The 27,437-nt window shown below is 36.7% G+C and overlaps 3 protein-coding genes across 3 annotated transcripts in view; 1 reads left to right on the top strand and 2 right to left on the bottom strand.

Annotated features, from left to right (window-relative positions):
• The window catches only part of LOC107185505 (voltage-dependent T-type calcium channel subunit alpha-1G-like), a 126,388-nt gene extending 121,962 nt beyond the window's left edge, over nt 1–4,426 (bottom strand). Inside the window, 1 exon segment of the mRNA XM_015573197.1 lies at nt 4,089–4,426. Within this exon segment, the coding sequence (XP_015428683.1) occupies nt 4,089–4,426 (338 nt within the window).
• A 5,554-nt stretch (nt 4,427–9,980) lies between these two features.
• LOC107185559 (spermatogenesis-associated protein 20) lies at nt 9,981–16,404 on the bottom strand. The gene is made up of 12 exons (XM_015573266.1): nt 16,247–16,404; nt 15,500–15,869; nt 15,290–15,433; nt 14,738–14,827; nt 14,392–14,646; nt 14,105–14,284; nt 13,703–13,912; nt 13,209–13,401; nt 12,954–13,122; nt 12,119–12,327; nt 11,604–11,803; nt 9,981–10,449 (listed from the first exon to the last, which is right to left on the bottom strand). Exons 1-12 carry the CDS (start codon nt 16,387–16,389, stop codon nt 10,177–10,179), a joined length of 2,436 nt encoding a protein of 811 aa, XP_015428752.1. The 5' UTR covers nt 16,390–16,404; the 3' UTR covers nt 9,981–10,176.
• Nucleotides 16,405–18,771: 2,367 nt separating this feature from the next.
• LOC107185556 (macoilin-1) lies at nt 18,772–26,596 on the top strand. The gene is made up of 12 exons (XM_015573258.1): nt 18,772–19,042; nt 20,111–20,252; nt 20,342–20,468; nt 21,879–22,008; nt 22,148–22,214; nt 22,287–22,494; nt 22,587–22,845; nt 22,927–23,172; nt 23,439–23,615; nt 24,169–24,447; nt 25,539–25,732; nt 26,334–26,596. Exons 1-12 carry the CDS (start codon nt 18,963–18,965, stop codon nt 26,594–26,596), a joined length of 2,172 nt encoding a protein of 723 aa, XP_015428744.1. The 5' UTR covers nt 18,772–18,962.
• Nucleotides 26,597–27,437: the final 841 nt, after the last annotated feature.

Genomic DNA, 27,437 nt, shown 5'->3' with positions numbered 1-27,437 from the left:
TCTCAGTTGTTTTTGGAGATACGATGAAACTTTGTTATCAAAAGTTGTTCAGTACAGAGAGGATTATAATATTGCGATAATAATTTTTTTGCAGACGAATGGAGTTTAGAAAATTTCAAGGTCACCTTAACTTTTTCATATGAGATCATATATTTTTGTATGCATCAGTTGATGCAATTAGACATTCTCTATAAAAAAGTATTAACCTATATACATTGAATAATTATTAGTTCAGAAGATAGATCATGAAACTTAGCCCCCTCTATACTGAAACCACTCTTGTTTAATAAAGTTTTTTCATATCTCCAAAAACTGCGGAAATATTCAAGTGCTACTTTTTATTGGACCACGCTGTATATCGCTTACTACACAGAAACACTAGAGATAATATCGTCGACCCTATAGAAAAATACGGATATGTGGTTTTTTAACTTCTTGACCCTCGAAAGATGAAGCCTGGGTCCATTTGGACCCTAATTTTAAACTGATTTTCGAACGAATTTCTTCGATACATCTTGGAAACTCGGATCAAAATTGACCCATCCATCGTCCTCCAACGTTCAGTAAAAGTTTTTGCTTTACGACTGCTCGTAAACTGTATCGGAACATCTATCGAGGTTACTCTGTACACTTGAAACATGTGGTCCCAAGGATCGTTACAGTGATCCAGTTATTCTTGGCTTCGTGTATGATTCGGTCATGTCCTTTTTAAAGTGATAAACAAGCTTTTTTGCACGAAATAAATTCGTGAAAGTACCCGCTGGAAGGGCAGAATAGAGTATCGAAAAGTTCTCGACAGTCGAAGCAATAAAAATATATTTTACGAGCCAGAAAGGAAGATCCGAATTTGGCTCGAAAGAATTCGCTCGCAGTAATAAATTCGATATTCGTGTGGCACTGGAAAATAAATTCCAAATGGAGATGCATGTATGCTGGCGGAAACCTCAGATACATCCACCTATTTTCAAGGTGGAATAATTTTAACGGGAAAGGCCGTATACAGGGTGTCCCACCAAACGTGAACACCTTAAATATCTTATTTACTTTTGATTTGCAGAAAATTTATTTTAACAAACGCTCAAAATGATGTCCAACAACTTCTACACATTTTTGCACTTAGCTCTCTATCATTGTTATTTTATTATTTAAATCTAATCTCGTACATTTGTTGTTTTTTTTCGTACTCAAGGTCACACGAAGGTCACACTATTATAGGTCACTAAATTGGTCTTGCACTCAACTATTACGCCACGCTTGTAAAAATATGTAGTCCCTTAAAAAAACATCGTTGACCTTGAAATTTCGAAAAATATGATCTTGAGAAAAAATTTTTGCTCATCACAGTATTTGCTCCTTCTAACCAAATAATAATTTTCCCTCGCATTTTTTTATATGTTCAACAAACAAGTAAAGGTGCTCACGTTAAATGGGACACCCTGTACACTGCTCAAAGTGTTTGGAAGACATTTTGAAACATTACGACGAAGTTCTGTTTTATGAAAAGAGTTTCTTTTTTTTTCAGGTTTCAGATACGATCGTAAACTGTAATATGTATTACAAATTTTTCGATTCTTCAGCCGGGAATAGGGACAGAAGTATTAGATTAGGTGGAAAATTAATGGGTGTTATCTACGCTCGTATAAACGAAAGAATTTCTTTTCCCATTTTATTTTTCAATTTTAGATAGAATCGTGAACCGTAATATTACGAATTTTTCGATGTTTCGGCCGGGAATTGGGACGTAATATTAGGTTAGGTGGAAAATTAATGGCCGATCACCACTCATATTTGTGGTATTACCATTCTATATGCATATAGTTTACGTCTATGGATCAATATATTATCTGCCGCGATCCATTTTAGTTATATAAAGTCTGATCTTGTACAGTGAGTGCTGTTAAAAACGTGGGTGAAATTCAACATTTTCTGGTGTTATAGTTAACAGCAATAGTAACTTTAATACGTTTAGGCGTCCATTTTGATTTTTTTCAGTAACCAAAGAATATTTTAATTGCGTTACAGCTTTTGTCAAAAATAATTTAAAATAATATCATACGTATAATTTTGAAATATTTTCATTGAATATAAATATAGGAAACAGAATTCAATTGTAGTTGTATTTTAGGGTAAGAAATGCAAAATTGAGAATTTTAACGTTTGATTTAAACTAATTAAACAAGAATTTAATAATAATTTTATACTATTAACAATAACTTTAATTCACAATGGCGCAGTGGTACTAGTGATGTAATTTTGAAATTAAAATATCTCATAAACTAATAGTTTCTCGACGTAAATAGATTAATAATTTTTTACAGTGAATGACGAGCTGCATTGATCGATGCATTAAGAAGTATATGGTTCCATTGAAAAAAATAAAGTTGACCTTCATATGACCTCTACGCCTCCATCTACAAAAAAACTATTGACATCAGATTATGTCTCCCTCGATACCTTTCAACTTTTGTTCGAAACACTTTCCGGTATGACAAATAATTTCACAGATACTCCAGGGGATCGATTTAAATGGGACACCCTGTATATCCGTGGTCCATAAATTTACTAGTAACAGTATACTACGAGAAAAACGAACAATTTTCCTTTTGACAAACAATTTTCCAGTATATTCGAAGATTAAAACTGTTTCAAATAGATTTTGTCAATAGCGACAGGGTGCACGTAATGAATCACGTTAAAAACTTCGAAACGAAGGGAACCTTTCTCACGACGGTACCGCAGAAACCACTTGGGGAAATGTTGCCTCGGAAAGTTTACGGTCAACATCTTACTACCATCAAAGAATTAAAAATGTATGCAGAAAAAAACCGTGGAAGTTTTCAACTCGGAAAGACTATTAAAAAATTTAATACGACCGCGGGCCCGGACGAATAAAAATGACGTCATTTATTATTAACAAAGTTAAAAATATCGAACTTCTGCAGTCTTTTCTTTCTTTTTTCAAGGTTTTCGAGGAAAAAATATTTTTTTCTTGTGTATTTACATTTCTGAAACTTGTACAGTGCTATCCACGAGATTCAATATCGCATGAAGGGCATAAAAACCTATGGTCGGGTCACACGTGACTCATACTAGATTCTATATACAAGGTGGTCCAAATTAGTAAAAATGAAACCAAATGAGTAAGAATGAACCAAATGGTAAAAATTAGCACTTGAATATGTGTATTCGTTGTTTTTGGACATATGCAAGAACTTTATTAAACAAGAGTCGTTTCAGTATAGAGGGGGAAAACGAAAAAAAGAGGTAAAAAAAAGTAACACATGTTATGTTATGATACTTACCGAACTCGTCTAGAAATCCACCAACAGATAGGTGTAAAAAAATTATAGGTGTATTTGTAAAAAATTGAAGGTGACCTTGAAAAATCGTGAAATAAATGAGTTGAGAAAAAGTTTGCTATAATCATGTTAAAGCTCTCTCGAAACCATGCTATACCTGATACAAACATTTTCGATTGAACTACTAATAATAGAATAATCTCTACTGATCACGATTCGTGGTTGACCCTGTATAGCTTGCTCTTTCCAATATAATCAAAAATAATCCCTAGAACAAAACATTCAATATCACGAGCACCGACATATCTGAGCAGACCGCGCATATTCCTCAAAAGTCCTTTCCCCGAAAACAGAATCCTCAATTAATCAGTGATCGCCAACAATGTCTCTGAAAGCCTACCCACCAACATCCCCATAATTCCTACGCGAAGTGTAAACGCAAAGCTGGGCCAATTCCCCCACCCCCTTAACACTAGGTTTACGGGCACTTATCGTGTAGGTATCTCCACGGCACGCATCAACGAACCCGCAGATTTTCTTTAAAAACAACTTATTTTATATAATACACAATTTATGATCTCTGAAATTATAGCTATAGAGATAGGTATACCACATAGAGAATTTCGAGGTTAGAAAGCATTCGAAATGCGTCAAAATGACGCGTAAACCTAGTGTTAAATGAAACACAATGCAAGAAATGCATGCATAACTAACATAGAAACAACAACATCACCGTTTCGAAACAGGGGTAGGGTAGACAGTAGCGGTCGTTACGTTCCAAAAGGATATGGATTAGTGATGAGCGCCAGACACCAGTTGCGCGGTCGTGTAGTCTGGTCGAGGTATCGCAGAACAACCGGCACGAAACCAGGATATGGAAGCTCGTCGCCGTCCTCGTCATCCTCATCATCCTCGTCGTCCTCATCGTCGTCCTCATCGTCGTCATCCTGATCATCATCCGGCAGTATCCGTCTGTCGGTCGATTGGCCGCCCCCGTCCTCATCCTCGTCATCCTCCAGATCGCTTAGTTCAGCGACATCGCTATCAGAGCCCTGTTCGCCGTTCCCCGGGCCCGGAGCTTTGGCCGCGGATCGGTACCGATACCCATGGGGATAATGCAACGACATGCTTCTTCTTCCTCCTGGCACGTGTAGGATCGAATGTCTGACCTGTGCAGGTAGCAATATACGAGAATCCAGGTGGAACGTTTGGGGGCCAGATATCAACGTCGCGCTAGATCACACTGGACGGGCGTTGGGTCGTTGGAAGATGATTCGTCACAGGGAAGATCGTGCGATGATGATGATCGCGATACTGTCGTTGCTCCAACCGACGTGACCTGGCAGGCAACGGATAGAACCGACGACATCGAGGAGACCGTGTGTGTAGAGATTCACGCGTGTCGGTTCGTATGTTTACGCGTGTCCCCTGTTATGCTACCACCTGGATTGTACCTTCCACGGGGACACGATACACCGTACACGGGGTACTTTCGGTTTTACCGGCGTGCCGAGCGTTTATCGTGTTTCTGTCCCTCACTGTCCCGTGATCGTGTCAGTCCTCGGGCTGGCCGCATTTTACTGACTCTCGAGGAAACAAGAGATCTCTGCTGTCCGAGGTGCTGCCTCGCGATACGGCGCCTGCCCAGTCTCTATGTCTCTGTCTCGCTCACCTTCGGCCTAGAGATGCCCCCTGTTTTTCGTTCTTTGGGCTAACCTGCTGCTCACCTGGCTGCTACCAGAGGCCAGACACTCGCGGATGAGGAGAAGAAAGATTGGCCTGTTGGCGGGCTACCTTCGACGGATCATCGAGGAAGAAGAGTGACCTGATGGTGGAGTCGAGCAACCAAGGGGGAACCCCTATTATAAGTACCGTAAAGGGGAAGTCCCGTTCCTAGTGTGGGAGACTTTCTTCGCTTGACTGGGGGGCAAGATTGATAGGCCGAGCGCGTGGCGCGTGTCGCGTGGGGGCTACCAGCCGTCACGGTTCCGTGTCGGGAACTGTGACCTCCCTGTGCAAACGGTGGATCTCACCCCCTTCCTCCCTCTGTTGGTGACGATAACACACATGAACCGATATACGCGGGCGCCGTATGATGGACGTGTATCACGGCCCCCTCCCCCCCGGAGAGCACACAATCTCTCTTTCTCAGTCCACCTGTACGATGTTTCGTGAACCCATAACCAACAAGTCCTCGTCTCCTCTCAGGCCCGTGGCGCCGCGGCGGAACGCGTCGTCGATAGTTTATTCGCGTCGACGGTGCCCGGTGCAGCGTCGACCGGTGACTGGAGAAAAAAACGTCGAACATCCTTGTCGACGGGAACGTAGCGAACGCATGCGCGACCCCTTCCGTCTACACGCCTCCCTCGCTCGCCTCCATCCGTTCCGCGTGACCTCCCTGCATCCTCCCTCGAGAAGATCTGGAGGATCCTCCTACTCCAATTGTCCTCTCTTCCTCCCCCCCCCCCCCCCGTCCCTCTTCTCATTACTATTCTCTCCGCTCGGTCTTTTGGCTGGCGCACGTCTCAGATAGTGTGCTCGAACCGAAGGAAAAGGGTTGAGATAACACCAGAACAGGTCAGAAGAAGCCGTGCAACCAGCCAAGCAGTCTCGGAGACCTACTCGAGATCTTTGTCGCGGTTTTTGTTTGTTTTCTTTTTTTTTTTTTTTCGTTGTTAGTGAAGTGCATACCCACCGCGTGAAGGTTTTTTCTATCTCGACTAGGGGGTTCAAGGTGATCCACGATTTGGAGGTTAATCTCGATCGTTCCTGATTTAAACGGTGGTACGATCGATAACAGCCATGAACCCCCCCCCCCCTCCACCCGCTACTACCACCCCAGATTGTAAATTGTATTCTTTCAAGCCTAGCGAATGGATCTCTGATGAACCATTGTCATCCTGGCCGGCCGTCAAGGTTCAGCATTAAAGAGGATCTAACATTTTGGTCCCTGGTGTGTGTCGTGACCAATCGGTTACCAGGAGAATTAGGTACTAGTGATGGGCACCATCGACTAAAAACTATCGACTAAGTCGATAGTAACCAACGACTACTTTCAGTCGACTAAATTTACTTGCTTGAAGCGATTACTTCAGTTGACTAATATTAGTCACTTGAAGTGACTACTTTCAGTCGACTAAATTTAGTCGTTTGAACTATCAAGCTATTGATCGCTATTGACTGGATCTTGTCTATTTTCTTCGCGATGCAAACCAATTGTAATTTTTCCATATATTTTTTTATGCATTACCAAGAACTGTGCAAATTATTGCTTATAACTTAATTGATTTCCATAAAAAATTTAGAGCAGTTAATTTTTTAAGTGCCAATATTAAATAGCTTACAAAAAATCGAATTGTTTAAAAAAAACTTGTTTACCACTTACATTTTTCAAATTCTATCTATGAACTAATACATTTCCAAAAGGTAAATGCACCAATGGTGCTGAAAAGTTGATGACATAATCTATACATAACCTATAAAGCAAAATTTCAGTCGACTGAAAACTATCGACTAAATAGTCGATAGTATGTTGGGACTAAATAGTCATTAGTCGATAGTTTAATTTAGTCGATGGTGCCCATCACTATTAGGTACCGCTGCAGAGATAAGGTGACGTTTCGTAAGGATATATAGGATTAATACGCGACTTGTGCACACCATGCTAATACTACCACGAACGAAAGCGTGACGTGTCACGCACAAGTATACCCTATCTACTACTCCCTCCACCAGCGCCAGATCAAGGGGGCTAGGAGGAAGGCAACAGCCCTGGGCTCCACTTTGTAGGGGGGCCCAATCTAAGTTTTCCATTTATGTAAAAAAAATAATTTAGCGAAATTTTGTTTACCGTGTTTTCCTTTTGAAATAGATCGACATCGCACTGAATGTAGAAATAAATCGAACCGTAGTTATTAAAATATAACGAAGTGTTGTTCGTTATATTCAAGCGTTCCTTTCGATTAAATGTTATTTAATTTTATTTAGAGTAAATTTCAATTTTCCAAGATTTATGTACCTACTTTATTTTACGTTGTAACCTGAAATACCTAAACGAGATAAGGATATTCTGTTGAAAAGACAATATACAGAGTGTCCCACTTAAATCGACCCACTCGAATATCTTTGAAATTATTGACGATATTAAAAAATGTTTCAGACAAAAGTTAAATGGTATCAAGGGGCAAACTTTCCGATGCGAGTAACTTTTTTTTATATGGACGCGTAGAGGTCGTATGTAGGTCAACTTTGTTTTTTTAAATGGAATCGAGTATTTGTTAATGTATCAATTCGCCATAAATGACTTGGTACTTTATGTAAGGATTAACGACCAACATCATACTGCATTAAAAAATATAGGATGCCATTGAAAAAAACAAAGTTGACCTTCATATGACCTATACGTGTCCACATAGGAAAAAATTACATCAGATAGTGTGCCCCCTGATACCATTTAACTTTTGTCTGAAACATTGTTTAATGTCGTCAATAGTTTCGGAAATATTCGAGTGGGTCGATTATAAATAGGACAGCCTTATAAGGAGCGATATCAAGCGCGCAGATTCATTCCCAATTATTCTAAGTGGCATGAAAATCACAAAATTGTGAATTGATTGTATCATTATTCAAATGTTTTGTGCTAGCTACAGAGAACTTGTATTTTTTTTTGTTTAAGTTTCCCAACGGTTTACGCTCGTAACAATGTTTTATTAGAAAAATTTTGTGCCCCCCCCCCTTTTTCAACCAAGGGGGTCCTCGAAGGTATGATAGCTTGGGCCCCAAAAATCTTAATCCTGTTCTTATACACCACTCCAGCCAACCAACAACGTGACTTTATCCCTACGCGGCCATTTTTTTCCCTACTTTTGGCAACACTAGTTGGGACCGCGACGAAGAACATACAGTGATTCCTCGATGAATGCGACACGAGCAACAGCGTTATTCCCTCCACTGGGTGAGTCCTCCTGTGGAACTAATCAAAACAAAATAAACAGAAGCTAAGCAAAGGCTCAGCTTCGGGTAAAACACAAATTTATAATAGGCTGAAACCTCCCAGTCAGCCAAACCTGCAAAGCCAAATTTTATTCAATGCCTGTTATAAAGTTATGGCTACAAATTTGTTGCAAGATTTACAACTTGCGCGCACATTGGCAGCAAGTTGGCAGCAACATATGCAGCAATTTGACATACATAGGTTATGTTGCAAAACTTGCTGCCAATTTGCTTTGTCATTTTGTTATTTTGTCTATGATTTTTTAGACAACTTTTATCATTTATTGCTGGCAATTTGCTCGAAACTTGTATACAACTGGACGCACGGAATCCTGTAATTTGTAAATACAGAGTATGAATGTCACGCGTAATTGCTACTGGTGTAAGAAACAAATTATATCTTCACTATTTTGTAGTAACCAGTAGAAAGTACATAGAAGTTAATTAAAGCGGTTTTGTTTGAGATTATCATCTATATGAGTCTATAATCTCAATGATTTCATAATAAAAGAATTAAGCTTAAACTCTTTGCCACTAATTAGAACTGGTAGGATGTAATTAAACTGCATTGTTGACACTTTAAAGTCCTATAAATGCTCTGAAGCGGACACGAGTATGTCGCACTTATCGAGACATCACTGTATTTCGTAACCGCGTTAAGATCGCAGTCTGAAACCGCCGTTGATCGAACGAAAGATCCATCGTCGTGTTCCGGCTTCCTACCTAACTTTCTCCTCTCTCTTTCTCTCTCTCTGTTTCGTCCTCCCTCTTCTTCTGGCGGTTTATATACCCGCGTCTATTTTCGGTTGGAATTCCGACACGAGATTTTGCGGTAGCCACCGTACTACATCGTTCCTCGTAACCAAAACGTCTGTCGATGATCAAAAACCAATACGCGCTGGGGAGGGGGGGGGGCGATTCGGTGCGGATCGGAAATTGTTAGCGGGGTTTATTAGGAATTACAAGTCTGTTCTATCATCTACCCAAATGGACTGGCGAGATCAATGGAATTACGTACACTGTTATTATGCTTCAAGTGGTTTTATGTTTTACACGTTTCATTTATTCTTTTATTGAAAATAGCATAAATATATTCTTGGCAAATTACAAAAATTAAGATTCTCTGTATCGTGTGCATTTCTGTAATTTCTGACACACCTAACAGAATACTTAATAGATTACTGTTTTTAATTCCTGTTTTTGTGAATAAGTCACATGCAAATGTAGATAAACGTTCAGAATCTAATTACAAAGATCTTCATGTATAAACTACAGTTCCTTAATATGTGATAATGTTATATGCATTTCTAGAATAGACTACTTATTTAGTCTTAAGTTTTTCTTAGATTAATGCTTTCTTGGTTACTTTATATCTTGTTGCGTAATTTTCTTTTTTCCATTTGTGATAACAAATTTTACTGGTTTGAAAATTATAAACTAGGAATATTGGACCCTTTATGCTCGAACGGTTTTTTGTTCATAACTTAATAAATGACTCACTAAGAAAGCACAATTTTCCGATTTTTTCTAATTATCAAATGTACACATATTGTGCACGATATTTCACTGAATGCCTTAACATAAGAAACCATTTGATACTCCCAAATCTTCACTTTATTAGAAAAAATATTTACAATTATATGTAACATTATTTTCATCGACTCTGATGTAACAATAAGTTTAGTATTATACAATACAGTTGGTAACTTATTATGTTGCGGTAACTCATGGTTTCAAGAACATAACACTGTATAGTAGACAGCACTCCAATTTATAAACTTACTTTTATATGTAAGCGTTTGGTTTACAGACCTGCGATCATCACAGTAGTCGAACCAAAAACTAGAGAACACCTTAAACGTCTACAAATATAAATTACTGTTTGTTAACAATTTCCCATTGATTGTTCGTCCAGCAATGTGACTAGTCGTTCGGGATTCGCAACAGGTAAAGAACATGTGCGATGTCGACAAACGTAAGCTGTAGCCTGACCGTTCAAGCTTTTCATTTTGTCGATATGATCATTTTTACGAGCAACTAAACTTGGAGTTTCATCGTGATCGACCACAATAAGAATTCTTCCAGGTATCAAACGATCATGTACTACTCTCAGCAAGTCTTCCGTGTCCTTTGCCCCCCGTTTTCCAACTATATAAATCTGAAACGCACAATTTACGTGTTTCCTGTGATATTTTCCAACGAATCGTCAATACATTTATGGCCTATCATATAAACATTTCGTATCACTCTTGTAAATATTGAATAACGGTGGAATTTTGTTTCGAGCTGAACTTTATTTTGCCGGACCAAAAATTATTGACTTTTTTTTATACCTCCTGGTAGTATTCAACGAGTAGAATTTAAAAATGCAAGTTTTAAGTTTAGGAATCCAACGGTTAAAAAGTTATGCGTATGTAAATCCAAGTATTTTTAGCGTGCTTTACAGATTAGTTTAACGCCATATTGGTTTCCATCTAAAATTCGCCCAATGAGTGGTGTCACTGCTTGTAAGGAGATGCATGCGGGTGGCGTCCAATCAAATCGGTATGCTTGCAAAAAAGAGAACCACTTATTCAAAGCAAAATACTGAATCTGTGAATTCCACTCGTTGGACGAATTTTTGATCGAGGACAATATGGCGTTAAACTAACCTGTAAAGTATGCTAAAAATAGGTATTTTTTACATACGCTTAACTTTGGAACCGGTGGATTTCTAAACCTAAAACTTGCATTTTTAAAGTCTACTCGTTAAATACTACCAGGAGGTATAAAAAAAAGTCGAATAATTTGTGGTCCGGCAAAGTAAAGTCGTATATCCACAAAAAAACCGTATTTGCACAGTTTAGAGGTTAAAAGCTGCAGCGCCCTGTACACTGGCGAGCAAACTCTGCTTCCGCTAGGGGAAAAAGTGATGTAATCTCCTACCATTTGGTCTCGGAGTTATTGAAACTTATGCGAAATTAACATTCGGTTTAACATTTATTTCAGTATTTGAAATAAATTTATCAAGCAGGAGACCCTAACCCCTACATTGCTTTTTCCCCTAGAGGAAACCGAGTTTGCACGTCAGTGTACATCGACGAGCAAACTCGGCTTCCGCTAGAGAAAAGACCTTCTACCATTTGAATTCGGAAGTTTCTGAAATTTATACGAAATTACCATGCATTTTAAGTTAAATTTTTTAACATTTATTTCAGTACTTGAAATAAATTTACCAAGTGGTAGGAGGCCTCTTATCCTACGTCACTTTTTCTCCTAGTGGAAGCCGAGTTTGCTCGTGGGTATACGTATCGATATCTGGTTTACACGCACCTGCGTTGAATCATCGTGATACCGGACAAGCGCCGATACTAACTGTGGAAGCGAAATGGGTCTCTGCATCAGCAAGCGTCTAAACGACCCGAAAAGATGTGCCGCTTTGTCCTTGAGCTCCCCACGGTCCAAGTAGTCCGCCAGTCTCAATAGATTTTCGGCGGCAATCGAGTTACCGGATGGTTCCGCTCCGTCGTGGACTGTAAAGGAGGTTATAAATCTTCTAAAATACACCGTTGCGTATCGTTTTCTTTCATATAAGTTAATACTCAGTATCGTAGGCCCCGGCGGCGAAACCGCCGCGTGGCTGATAGACTTAATGGTTGGACGTAATGAAACACTGAACAGACCGTGGCTATAAATATTTGGACACGCTCGACTTTACTACAGAACGAGCGCGAGGTTTCCTTGATTTCATAGGCCCGACGTGACCGCGACCGCCGTGTACGCGTTACGGAAGTGTGAGAATTTTAATCGCCCCGAGCTAAAATTACCACAAAAGTGCTTAAGCGTACCCTCCTTCAGCCGCAGAATTACTGCAGGATCCCTCGAGGTTGTTGAAAAATAACCGCCGTTCGTTTCGTCCCAGAACAGGCTGTCTTGTATGTCGTGCAATTTCTCGGCGAATTCCAGCCATTTCTCGTCCGAACTGGCTTCGTACAGATCTAACAATCCTTTCACAACGAACGCGTAATCGTCCAGGAAACCAGCTATGGGCACGCTCCTAAAAGCATCACGGTAAAATTACTGTTACGTCCTGTAATTTTATTAACGTTGCGCAGATTCTCGTGGCCCAATTAAATGGCACGTATGGGCCATTCATACACAATGCAATACAGTAGAACTCCACGTATCTGAACTCCTCGGGGGACAGACAGTTCATATAATCGGGCCGTTCAAATAATAGGAGCCCACCTATTCTCCCCATTCTCTACAACTGTTCGTTCAAATAATAGGAGTTCACGTTCAAATAAGTGAATTCAATCACACATTCACAAAAATACACTTCTCTTAGGATCTCAGTATGATTCTGCTTTGTTTCTTGCATTCTAAAGACGTTCACATAACTGGAGTGACGCTTGGACGTCGTTCAGATAATAAGAACTCGGTAGGAGTTCCGTTGATCGGGTACTCGCTAAAATTTCGACGAAATCAATGGAGTTCAGATACGCGGAGTTCTACTGTATATTTACAGAGTTCGTTTCACAAGTATACCAACACTAACATAATTCAATGTTGAATTGTCGTGAACTTTAAACGTGCGACAAGTTCTACACAAATTTTCAGACGTTGCTTTGTTTCTCTTTTCCCAATTGATCTACTTAATTTTAATAACACTAGTATACTTACGTTTGTACAATTTTGTCTGTATCGTCACGGTAACAACTACGGTACAGCACACCTTTAGACTCGTCGAAAAGATAACGTTCGATAAATTTCGCCGCATCTTCCGCGTATTTAATGTACTGTTTATTGCCCAGTGCAGCTCCTCCACGGGCTAAGCCACTTATCATAAGACCTGAAATTCATTATAGGCATAACGATTTATAGGAAATATTGTTAAGAATTATTTTTATAAAAAGAATGCTATGCATCATTATTTACCGTTCCATGCTGTAATAATTTTGTCATCTAAATGAGGCCGTGGTCTTGCCGATCTAGCTTCGTACAAAATGGAACATGCTTCTTTTAAGTATGTCTTTGTTTCTTCGACAGTGAGGTCAAATTCTTCAGCAGTTTTGTCAATTCCATTGTGCACCATCAGCACGTTCGTTCCCGTCAACTCTCCATGGGGATCCTAGATCAATGAACTTTATTAAAAGAAACACTTTTGGTACTTGGGGACCTGCCTTGAAAATGTTAAAGAATGAATATGGTTATATATAATGGATTGTCTGAACACTGTATGTGATAAACAAAATAAAAGTTACAAAAGCTAGAAATTAATTCTACATTGAATATCTTCGACCTAAATTTCGATCAAACTTTTCATTTACGTTAATGAGCAGTATAAGAGTTTTAACCTTTCCTAATGCTCTGTACAATTTTACTATTTCATCACAACACGCACGCATATTATAAATAAATGACAAACGTACTTGATACTTGTTTACATTCCCTAATTCCTTTACGTTGAAATGATGGCAGAAGATATCGCACAGTTTAATATTTTTTCTATCAGAAACTGTTTTATTTAAGAGTGTCCTAACTTCTTCGGCAGTCCAAACATAAAATGCACCCTCCTTTTTGGCTGTTGCATCGTGCGTAGGATATGAATCTGCATCTTCAGCACTGTAAAAGCCTCCTTCCTAAAATAAATAACATGAAAACTAAATATAAACATCAATAAAGTAATGGATTACTGTATACACACTTAATTCTGTTTTTACGCAATTGTTATTTAACAGGGCGGAGAAAAACATTACATTCTCTTTTCGTACAATTTGTTTCGACCTAATACGGTCTGATAAATTTGCAACTTAAAGAAATAAAAACTATACCTTATGACGGAGATCTCTCAGTACATAAGTGGCAATATCATCAATAATTTCAGCAAAAAGAACATCTTTCGTTGCAAGATACGCATCTGCATAGGACTGCATTAATTGACCCTGATCATACAACATCTTTTCAAAATGGGGAACATGCCATTGTCCATCAGTTGCATACCTTGAAAAACCCTAATGAAAAATGAATATAAAAGTTCATAAATATATGTTTTAAATAACGGATTGCAATAACAAATTAAATAACTGTTCCATCGTGCATCCAAATTGAAAATTCTTACCTGACCTACATGATCGTGTATACCTCCATAAGATATTTTCTTTAAACTGTATATACACATATGCAGACAATGTTGAGCAACCTCGTCAGTAGGTTGACGCATGTACATGTGAAATAAATAATTAAAATTCACCGGTTGCGGAAATTTAGGCGATTGCATACTAAACGAGCCAAATCCACCAAATTCTGGTTCAAATTCGCTCGTGAATTGATGAATACAAATCTGGCTACACTCCAATAATGGCGGATCTATTCTCTGCATTAGAAAATCGCTAAGCAATAATAAATACAATTCTATTATCAAAAGAGGCATGAAGAAAATTCAAATTTATTCTTTATTGTCTCACCTTTGATGATGGGAGCACTTTAGATATACTTTCTAATGTTTTAAGATTAAGAGAACCCGATTCTAACATTTTGGTTTTTAACTGTTTCCACTAAAGAATATAAAACATAAAAAAGTTGCATTTTAATACGAGATATTAATTATTATATATCAAAATTTTAGTTCATAGTACAAAATGTATAAGGCAGCACCCGATCAAGAGGGGGTCTAAGGGGGCTGTAGCCCCAGGCCCCATGTTCTGAACCTTCCATTTTGTAATAAAAATGTTATTTAATTTTACTTAAAATAAATTTCAATTTTTTATGATTTATATATTTTGTTGTACTGTATTACAAAAAAAAATCCCCCCCCCCCACTTTTCAACCAAGGGGGCCCCTGGAAAATTTGATAGCTCTGGGCCACAAAAAATCTTAACCCGTGCCTGATACAAGGATTGTTGTAAACTACACTGAAACTCTGGTTATCAAAACATTTGGAAGGCAAAATGGTTTAAAGTAATAGATATTCATATAATAACGGTTCATATGTTTCCACTGATTCCGATTCTACATACCTTCTCAGCAATATTTAGTAAAACAGTCTTAAATCCAGTTTGCCCATATTTGTTCTCTGGAGGAAAGTATGTCCCTCCGATTATGGGCTTTAAATCGGGAGTAAGGAATACACTCATTGGCCACCCACCATGACCAGTCATGGCCTATGTTAAACAATATTTCTTAAAATTTATGATATTGAGAAGAGTATGGAATAACCATGTAATTACCTGTATGAAAGTCATATATATCCTATCAATATCTGGCCGTTCTTCTCTGTCAACTTTTACATTAATAAAATTCTTATTCATAATCTCAGCAATTTCCTTGTTTTTAAAGGATTCTTTCTCCATGACATGACACCAATGACAGGTAGAATATCCAACAGATAGAAAGATTATTTTATCCTCCTCTTTTGCTTTGTTCAAGGCTTCATTGCCCCATGGATACCAATCAACTGGATTGGTAGCATGTTGTAGCAAATAAGGAGACTTTTCTAAAGCAAGACGATTCTTCTTGCCCTCTTGCTTGTTTTTAGAGTTACTCGTTGAAGCCATATTTGTGGAAAATGACAGACCAGTCAATGATTTCTCACTTACCCTATGAAATTGTTTATTTTCTTATTTAAATATTTATGTTCTACATTAATGTTACAAGTATTATTGAAAAGAATTGCTAATAGAAGTGAAATAATTTCTTGAAATTAAATATTCATGCACCTGTACAAACACTTTGATACAAGATGATAAAATTACACATTAATGCTCTCTGTTCTCAAACACAAATTCACCAATTATTTTTTAACATTCATAAATTTTTATTATCTTATATTTTATTGTTAAAGTAAGGAAAACTTGCGTGTATTACGCTTTATTTGTCGTGAATGTGTATATTATAATAAACAAAACACGACATCCGTTTTTCAAGAAAATAATATTGCTAGGAAAATCATGTATATTTTTGTTGGCATGTGCTACCTGAGTGATCGTTGCGTACCGACTGATAAAAAAGCACCTTGGTATAAGTGTGATACTGCGCCACGATTATGATTGCAACGCTGTTTAGATAATTCACACGTGTACCGAATTATTGACAACAAACAGCATCTTCCCAGAGTCATAACAAACTTGGCATGGAAAATATATCAGGCGAAAGTGAAAGTTCCGATCACTCTGCAATAAACATAAATATGTACATTTTTGAGACCGTGATTTCATTCTGATTTCGTAACGCGAAGACTGAAAGATTTGGTAATGAATAAATCGTAAAGATGTTATTCATGTACTTATTTTAAAGATATCTATTACAAAATTATTTCCTCGTTACTGTGGCTAAATTCCTTGAACTTTAAATAAATATATATTTAACGTTTTGTACCACTTTGACATTTAAAAGTAATAAAGGAATTTATTCATATTTTACGAAAACGATAAAAATGAATTGATATAAAGTCTGTAAATTTTTGTATTTGTAATGTAAATGGAAACTAAATAAGTAACATTAGGTTGTACTAAGAACATCATGCAATATGTTGCTAACAGTAACGTTCAAAATGAAATTGTGCCGTAAGAATGAATTAATTTGTTTATATAATTAAAAATTGATACAAATTAGACGTGCCGTTCGACAAAAAATGAAAGAAAGTATACACGCTATTAATCACATCGAAAAACCATTTATTTACTCTTTAGTTCAGAGAGAATGTGCTAATACAGACACTGTATAGTAGAAAAATAAAAATATGTAAAAATGGCGAATCGCTTAGGCAATGCAGTTGCTTTCGTAGTTTTAAAAAAGTGTTGATGAACAGTGAAATGAAAAAACATGGAAAACAATACGAACAGTACTATATCCAACTATATCTTTCCAGAACACTACTTTCTTTCAGTCAATATTCACTTATGAGTAGGCTTTAAGGTTGGATCTCTGTACCACAAGAGACACATATATATGTTGCTCTATCGGTAACTGACTCGCCTGAATTCCTGTTTTCAAATGTGATAAATTTTCTTGCATTATTACACTAATAATATACTTAATAACAATACAGACGGTACGTAGACATTGCTGTTTGCTGGATACTTGTAATAATACGTTGGTCTTGAAAGTATTACGTAGAAACCAAATTGATCAACTCCATGAAATAGAAAACGAAAAGAGTCAATAAAAGACATTATTAATAATGTCAAGATATAAATTTATGGAATCCACAATGCTACACCACGTATACAACTGTTATACCGACAATCGACTCATTTGAATTTCTGTCATTTGATCTAACAAAATGTATTCAATATTTATACTGATAATGATACCAATCGAAAAACGATGCTAATGCGAACGTAATATTATGAAGTGAGTGAATATTTATAAACTATAAATAATTCAATTCTGAATGAGTTTGTTAGCATGCACTCGTTTCTTCATTGCAAATATAATAATATACATACACGAGTGAAATGAATACGCGCCAAATGATCGAACTGGTTGCTGAAAGTGCCGTCCTCGTGTCCTGGCGCTGCGATCTAATCATTAAATACCACAACCTAGAGAGAGCTCTCATTTCGGTTAAGGACCTTCAGTGGTCAGAGTGGAGTGGTTCTCTGATTGGTCCATTTTATACCAAATAGGTGCGTGCCTACTTGCAATAAACCTGGGCATAAAGTCAAAGTCTCTTGCAGTCTCTTGTCTTAATTTTTCAAAATGGAACGCCATATTAAATCTTCGTATCTTCGAACGCAAAACCACATTTCTTTTCTTTAAATTAACGGCACAGTGTTTACGTGAAATTTGTAGAGTCGTTTTCTGCTGTAAATGAACTGGTTCTTTTTTTCCAGCAAATATTTTCGTTTGTGCTCAGTTGTGCTACGTCCCTGTAAAGTCACGCGATTTGTTGTGATGGGAGTCTGTGTCTCACGTGAAAATACAATAATTTTGTATTCGCAGCAGTGTTGCTTTTGAAGTGATATTACTATCAAGCCAAAATCGAAGGAATCTTCACAGATTGGAAGTGGGAAAATCAAACAAGTTGATTACCGACAGAACATCATATGTGTGTAAAGCGGTGTAATCCATACCACAGAAAATTGTGTCATAGACAAGAATGTTGTTTTTCAAAGTGTTTCTCGAGAGACAGCTGTGGGATGGACAAGTATTTTATTAAACGGTGTACTACAGAATACGGTGAACAGGAAGGGTGGAAGCGAGAGGCATAGAGTGCGAAAAAGCGAGACAGAGAGAGACAACACATATTGTCAGGTCAGAGCGCCGTTAACGTAAGTGAAACAAGTCGATTGACCGACGGCACAATCGAAAGTATGTACGATCGATAAAGTCTATAATCGGGACTTATCTCGAACAAAAATTTCCACAGTGAAACACGGATTTAGTCGTCGAACCGCGGGAAAGAACGTCGGTGGTTTATTGAAAAGCGCGTCGCATAATAAATATTTCAGCAGGTGATTTTCCCTGGTGATTAGCGCCATGTCTGACAATGGACCAATCAGCTGCTTGGTAAACCGCTGTAAAACCTCGAATCTATCCTCAGACGAATGACAACAAAAGAGTCTGTAATAGAAGTCGCGCGCGAGACTGTGGATTTTTACACGACTCCGCAGAGGGTTTGCGGTTTTTTCGGTTCTGTTGTCCGCCGCGAATAACGTCGCTTTGGTCGTGGTGAAAGTGTCTAGGAATATGAAGAGAAGAAATGTCGAGTGCGGTAAGCTTCGGAGGCCCTTGAAACGCAACAAGCTCACCGAGGGAATCTACGGAAGGTAAATTTTCGCCGCCATATGTCTCCTTGTTGGAACGGCTGATTTTAAAAATAACCAGAATTGTAACAGACCTTCCGTTCGAACGCTTTCGATCCGCCGATCAAACATTTCTGTCATTACCGATTTTCTGTGAACTCTATGGGACCTGCAATGCACTGTGTCAACGGGAGATTGTCGGCCGCTTTACTAGAAGCTGTGTGTGACATAACTTGACATTTGCCAAAACTTTAACCATGCGTACCTGTTTTTCTAAAAACATGTACAACATTAGCTGTTTGGTGTAATGTTAAGCAATCTCAACACGCGGCGATCATGAATACTTAACGGTTCAGAATAGGATAATTCAGTGTACCCCGCTTTTTTTTTTTAACCCTTTTATACACGAATTATCCAACAGCCACAAAACAAGTATTTGTTTATACTTTGGTGAATATAACATATTTGGAAAACGCTTAAGAGACTTCTTTGTTCGGATCTGTTTAACAACATTGTGAAGTAAGAAATTTTTAATATAGTTGTGAAAACTTTAGACTCGATTGAATTTGGAGTATAATGTGTAGAGTGTAGGTAACATGTTTAATTGTAAAATTCAATTTATTTTGAAGATTTTATAACTGGAGATGACATGGAAAACATGCGATTATTTAGTTTGTTTATGTGTATGTTTGTACAGTGAACACATTCTGTGACCAGTGGCTCAATTGCGGTCACAATAAACTATCCGTTTGGTCGTTGACAACTTTTACTATTAGCAGAATACATTGTAACATCTATCAATTCTACGTATTTAAAAAGAAATATTTTCTTTATTAGTTGCTTTTTTCATTGATAAAATTAATATGTACATTCTTATAAATATTAAGTGATCATTACAAAAATTTATAATAGCGTTACTATGGACTATTAGTGGCACATGTGGCTTGAATAAAAATTTACATGAAAAGACTGCGGTATGGAATAAATGTTTACATAATTTCTTTTCTTGTCAAATGTAATTTTATATTGCATATTGTGGTGTGAAAAAAGGAATATGATTAAACAGTAATATGGTCTTGTTTTTGGTTTCAGTACTTTGCTTTATCTGAAATTTCTTCTACTATGGACCATAGTAATTTTGGCAGACTTCATTTTAGAATTCCGTTTTGAATTTTTGTGGCCATTTTGGCTACTTCTCAGAAGCGTTTACGATTCTTTCAAATATCAAGGCTTGGTAAGTAAACAAAGCCAACATAATGAAATTTTCCGCAACGTAATTGAATACATTTACTGTGGTAGTAACATAAACTGTTCTATTTTCAGGCCTTCTCTGTATTTTTTATTTGTATTGCACTCACATCAGATATGATTTGCTTCTTCTTCATACCAGTACATTGGTTGCTCTTTGCTGCCAGCACTTATGTTTGGGTACAATATGTATGGCACACAGGTGAATATAAAGTATACGCGACAATTTCTTTTAACCTGTGAACTGGGATCGATGAGTTACCACCTTGTTATTTGTATTCATTTATATCTTTCAATGATTCTCCATTTCTTTATTTATTTACATAAAGATTTCTAAATTGTATTATATGGTACTATTTCTATTAGTATAAATTATGTAAGATTCTTATACGTTGTGGCAGAAAGCACAAGAAATCCTTCTTATTTATTTTTAGCATATACACCGCCTGAAATTTTAGGCTTCCAGTAATATTTTTAACACATTCGCCACCAGTTTGTTCTGTGATAATGAACATAGCTTTTCAATTGTTCTATCTCATAATTGAAATGTTCATACTGTAAAACCGTATGCACCTATATAACTGGATAAAGACATATAGACTAAAGAAATACATATATCTATCAAAAACATTCGTTAATAATTGAATATTTTATTATTAAAGGGGTTGCTCTGTCACAGGACTCAAAAATAAACAGTTTTTGAAGTGTTTGCGAAATGAAACTGGTAAGAAATAATGGATAGTGGAAGTTTCTGGAATCAATTAGGCAATATTTTGAAATTCACAGAAGCCTTCCAAGATGCAGTAGCTTATTGCATTGCAGATTACTTCTCCTGAAGTAGATTGGGAACAAAAATTCAACTGCGGTTACAATCTACATATACATGGTTCTTAATAGCACAAATCAAATAAATTCAAAAAGATTAATAAGTATGGAAGTGATGTTTAATAGAAAAAATTTGTATTTCCGATTAAAATCAGAAGTTTTCGAACATCAACGAAAAAGTAATGAAGCTACAGCTATTATTTTAGTTTATGCTGTAGAAACAATTTTTCCAAGGGTGTATGCAAAGTTTTAAGTGAGTTAGAACTTTAAGAGTTCATCGTATCACATATCTTTCATCTGGTATTCTAGGTCCATTCAGTAAACCTTCACACAAGTCATTTTTAATACCAAATAAAAGGGAAAAATTGTACCAGTTTTTTTGAACCCGTTAAATCAAGCAACCTCTTCAAAAATTATATAGTTACACTTCAATATCAATTCTATTGAGATAAAGTAGATATGGCGGTGAATGTGTGAAAAGTTGATTGAATCTCGATTTGTTGTATTTGATTGTAGGAAAGTCACAGTTATATTTAAATGCTTTGTAGTTTGTTGCATTTTCGATGTTCCGATTTAATATTGCACTAAAGAGTAATATTATCCTGTGTTTAAGCTTTGTTTCCAATATGTACTATGGATCACCGATAGCCATCTAACATAGAACATGTTAACTGTACTGTATGGTTATTCGTGAATTAAAAAGAAATTACCCAGTCTACAGGTTAAAAATGTTAAAATCGTATTTAAGCAATAAAACTAATACAAATGTAATACTATTATTAAATAGACAAAGGAGTGTGCCTACCAACTGTGATGCTATGGTTATTATTTCTATACATAGAAGCAGCGGTTCGATTAAGAGATATACGACATATGCCTTTTCACTTGGATCTCTGTCGACCATTTGCAGCACATTGGTATATATATATTTTTCTTTATTATTCAGGCTCACGTTGTTTCTGTAAAGAACGGATAAAGAAACCATCTACCGCATATATATTGTGTTGTTTGGAAATACCATGTTAATAATTCAAGTGAAATATCTTTTGTTTTCAGCATTGGTTATCCCGTAGTTACATTAGGTTTTGGTTTTAAATGTTTTATTGGTCACAGAATGAGAGAGGTAAATTTTTAAAATAGATGAGCTTTACGGAACCGTTTTACAATATCTATATGTAACAATTTATTCCTCCAGAGAAAGCAGAAAGATGTAGCGAAAGAAAATGAATTCTATTTACAATTGCTGCAGCAAGCACTGCCTCTAGAACAACAAATTACAATGGTGCAACAGATTCAGCAGGTTCAGTCGCAATCACATGTTACCTCGACGTTTGAGCAGCATGTTAAAACGCAATCCAATAAATTTTGTCCGCAGTACAATCCAAGTCCTGAAAAGAGCAGAGGTAGTTTGTATTTATTTTCATCTCTCCGTATGCTCTACACAATTATCTGTACAATTAAGTATCGCTTAATTCGATATCTCAATGCATTATAGGAAACAATAATAACTCTGCAGAAATAGGTATACAAAATGGTAGTTTACATATAGGTGCGCAAGTGACATCACAAGCTCAAAATGCTACAACAAAAAATAATCATAGGAAATCCTTAGACAAAGGTGAGAAACAAGAGGAACAGCATAATAAGCATAATATCACAAATATCTCACAGTCCGATAAGAATGATAAAAGGTTTATACACACTAATGGAAATAGTGTCACTCACAATGATATACAATTTATCGATAGGATCGGGTAAGTAATAGGCTGCTCTCCTCGTGTATGCATATACTTCGTGATCAAGTAATTTATTAAACTTCTAAATCTAACATTCAGATCTGTGAACGATTTCGACGCGAACGAAATCGAGAAAGACAAATTTGTCAAAGGTGGGAACTGTGGGAACACCGCAGTGAAGTCGCAGACGAATGGTTCTGTAACGGGGAAATGGAATAACATAAAAGAAAATCGAGAGTCCTCGTCCACTGTTAACACTCAACGTGAACGTAAAACTCGTCAAGTTAAATCTCCTGTTGATACTATAAGCGAGCAACAGAAACAACAAGACGAATATTGTCAGAGGTATATCACTTGTATTGTTCAATTACGCGGATAAAAGATTGCAATGTTTCAATTTTTTTTTATATTCATCGTTTGTGCATAAATAAAGCCTGCAATGAAGATTTCAACAGACAGATATTTGTATTTTCATTAAGTAGGTTATATACAAGGAGAAGTTTTTTTTTCCTGTATTCGGATTTCTTCACTATAATGTTCGTTTCTTATCGAATGACAGAGTATGAAATTATCATATTTTTCTTTTGTTTAACCTGATATCATTTAAATAGGTTACTGATGTGTCGCAGGCATGAGGCTGACATAAAGCGCTTGAAGTCAGACTTGCAGTCCAGTCGGCAACTGGAACAGGAGCTTCGTTCACAAATAAATACTCTACAGAATGGGGAACGCCAAGCTAAGGGTGAAATACAACAACTCCAACACGACAATGATCAGTTACAGAGCAAGTAAGTGAATGAACACTTTTTAATGTAAGCGGTCAAGGAGGACTTCCTGAAATAGTATTTTTAATTGAATTTTATTGTTACATAACAATAAAAATTTTAACTATATTTGCGATACCATTGTATAGCATTGTATTGTCACGTTAGATGTATTGTTCGTATATTAGTGCATAACTAGTAGTAATACATTTTTAGTTATCTATTTCCATACTCAATACGTTCTTTAAAATATGTAAAAAGTAATTCCAAAGATTCAAGGGTTCCATTTTCTAGTGCACTTGTTGTTATTCACATCATATTCTACAAAAAATTACATTGCTTGAGAAATTTCAAACAGTTACCTACAATGATGGAAAAATACTTATTATAGTTTAAGAATTTCGTTATTCCTGTAACAAACTACTTTTTATATCAAACACGTTAAATCTTAAATTTGTTCACCATTCTCAATAAGCGCATTTCAAGTTACGCATCATTATTTTTCAAAATTGTCATCCAACAGTTTTTTTCTTTCCGACGTACGAATAAATTCGGTTCATATTTGTGTGTTCGTTAGATTACATGGATTAGTAACAGCTCGTCAATTAGATAAACAAGCGATATCGTCGTTGGAGAAAAGAATCACAGAAGAAAGAAAACAGCGGACTGCTTGTGAAGCGTCCCTACTTTCTGAAAGACGAGCACGACGAGTCGCAGAGGAGGCACGCTCTGCGATTCCACCACCTCCTGCGCCGCTTATTAGACAAGAGTGCACGGATTCGTGTAAAACTCGTCGGACGCAAATGGAGCAGGACCTTAAGAGTTTGCGGCGGGAGCTTAAAACAAAAGACGAAAGGTAAATACCTTAGTGTAGGAACCTAAGGAAAAAGAGGTACCGGGGAAGTGAGTCTTGATCACTCTGTGTCTTCGACTGGACAATCCGTGCCTTAACTTCTTAACGCGCAAGCCGTTGAGCCTTAAGACACTAACTTCTAATCTCTTAAATTCTTTACGCACGGTTAAGAGGTTAATTATCACAGCCATGGTAATTCTTTCGCTCTTCCTGGTTTCCCTGACTCTCCTTAATGGGTCTATACACGGTGTAATAAAAAATATTGCAGGTCCCTGAAATGGGACACTCGTGAGGCGATTTAACAAAAAACCCCGACCAATCAGAGCTCGAGTCTGCCGGCCGAGTTTCCGCGGTAACGTTGGTTACCAATCGTAGCGAGTAATATATAGTTTATAAAAGAAAGTTAACTATATTTTTATGAGATTTTTTCTCATGGGGAATTATTCTTTTATTTAGAAATAAACTAAAATATTTATTATTGTGTTAACACTTTGCTTGAATACAATTAAAAGTTGAATTTTAACTTTCATACATGATAGTATTTTCTACCTGTAATAGAAGTGTAACTAAGTTATACTATAATCAGGACAATTTTTGACAAAACACATTTTACGGGAAGTAGTATTAATATATTGAATATACAGTATGTAAAAGTTTAACCCGCTACATTCATCTGTTACCTCCAATAAAAATGACATATTATTCTGTCCCTCACGTGGCAGTAACCTATACTAGACTCTACATGTGCTGTGTATAATATACAATACTTAATATATCATATACAGGGTGGGGCAATAACTATGTCCACTTTGAATATTGCCGTTATTTATAATAATATGAAAAAATGTTATATACAAAACTTACACGGTAAAGAGGGGGGCATATTGTGACACAAACATTTTCTGCGTGGGTGAAGGCATAGAGGAGATTTCAAGGTGACCTCTATTTTTTTTAATGGAATACCATGTTTTTTTTTATCGCGATGTGATAGACGGTGTTGAGACGACGATGTCACGACGAAATGTTTAATTGTTCACTCTGCGTTTTATCCGCGATAATTCAGTCTGTGACAACAAAATGATTTTGTTTATTAGGTACAGTGCATTGGAAAAAGATATTGCACGTTGTAAGGAGAATCACAAAGAGTCTGAAATTTTACTTGCCGCACTTAATGCGCTACAAGACAAAACTGCTCATTTAGAAGACAGTTTAAGTGCAGAAACACGTATAAAGCTCGACTTATTTTCTGCACTTGGTGAAGCCAGGCGACAGTTAGAAATCAAAGAGAGTAAGTAAAACTGAATTTACATACTTAAATTATATGAATTAAGTAACATAACATATAAGAAACCCTGTAATAAGTAGTACAGTTGAGAAGGAAGTGATTCCACGTACGAAACCATGTTAAAAGTGTAGAGTAATATTAGAAAAAATCGATTTGGAAAATTCATTGAGTTACCACCGTAACAAAAAATTTCGTTTGTTTTTGTACATAGAACAACTTTCTCCTTGGTTGTATCATTCGTTGTGGGATACCCTGTTCTAACATACGGTCCCGCCAAATATTCCCGGCCTAACCTATTTGCGCGTGTATGATAGTACTAATCCAGGAACAGGAGATGAGAATAGAGTGTCAGTAGTCACAGGCAAAATTCGTATATGTAAATAAATTTTATATGTATTTTCGTCTGTTTTCTAACCTAGTTAGGCCAGGAATTTATGGTGCTACCCTGTAACGGAGTAAATGATGAATAAGTAAATTAAAAAATAATTATTTCAAATTATTTGGAATTAAAGGGATACCGCATACATTATTCGCGATTTAAATGTAAGAATTAATGCAGTAAGCAAGGTATATGTTATACATCATGCATTTTATGTTGAATCAGGTTTAATTAGATCTCAAGAAAAGGAAATTGAAATGCTAAAAACAAAAATAGCCCAAGATTTAGCTGTGATGCCACAAGATACGTTTGGCCCTGCACCCACCTGCGCGACATCCAAGCTTCGGTTGAACAATGAAGTGCGAGTCGCAGGTACAAAAATACGTTCTAATGAAAGTCCCCGGCCAGGGTGTACAGTGTCGAACTTAGATCCAAACGCGACAGCGTATACACCTAAGAATTCCCTGATAACGTCTACCGAAGCTTAAAAGCTGCGATTCTGGCCAGACTTAAGACTTCATAGAAATTGAGTATAAATTACTTAAACATGTTTCAAGTGTGTTTCTCAATGGAAATCTGAACGCGAGCTTAGATTTTACACGTGAATGCACTTATTTTGAGATATCAAAAAAAAAACAACATACCTGTCCAAAGAACTTGTATAATACTTTTCCAGAAAATTCTGCGTTGTACACTTAATTTTCTCAAATCGTACGAAGATCGATAGTCTTACTAGAATAAAACTTTTATAGTTCGACCGTATAGAAATTACGAAACCTCTGATTCTCTTGAGATCAATATAGACTATTTGTGTAATATTTCACAGAAGAACAGTATTTAAGTAATACATTTTCATACATCTCTCGAGTTGAATGCTTAGGGGATATCTTTCAACGTCTTCCATGAGAGACTTCTAGAAACATGTTTTGCATCTCATTTGTCATCTGAAATGATACAGTGTTATTTAACTATACATGACCATAGGACGCAACTACGATTGGGTTTAACAATATTTAAAAGTTAGTCGCGTCTTGTTTAAACATGCTGTAGGTTGATCTTACAGATACATACCCTGCTCACTTGTATGATATTTCAACAGAAGTATTAAATAATTAACAACTAAACCGGAGCAACAATAACATATACATAATCTAGTTATCGTAGATGATCACTGACCTTTATATTAAATTTAGTACCTCTATACAGACTACACAGATTCATGAAAGAATGAACGTTTAAAATTTTAAACTATGTATTTTATTAATATTTTATAGTGCTCCACGTCCATCAGTTTTCATAACATCGTCGTTGAATATACTATAATATACA

Source organism: Dufourea novaeangliae, unplaced genomic scaffold, assembly GCF_001272555.1.
Source record: "Dufourea novaeangliae isolate 0120121106 unplaced genomic scaffold, ASM127255v1 scaffold48, whole genome shotgun sequence".
Lineage (NCBI taxonomy): Eukaryota > Metazoa > Arthropoda > Insecta > Hymenoptera > Halictidae > Dufourea > Dufourea novaeangliae.
The sequence above is the reverse complement of the archived record's forward strand: the minus strand, read 5'-3'. Positions and strand labels throughout refer to the sequence as shown.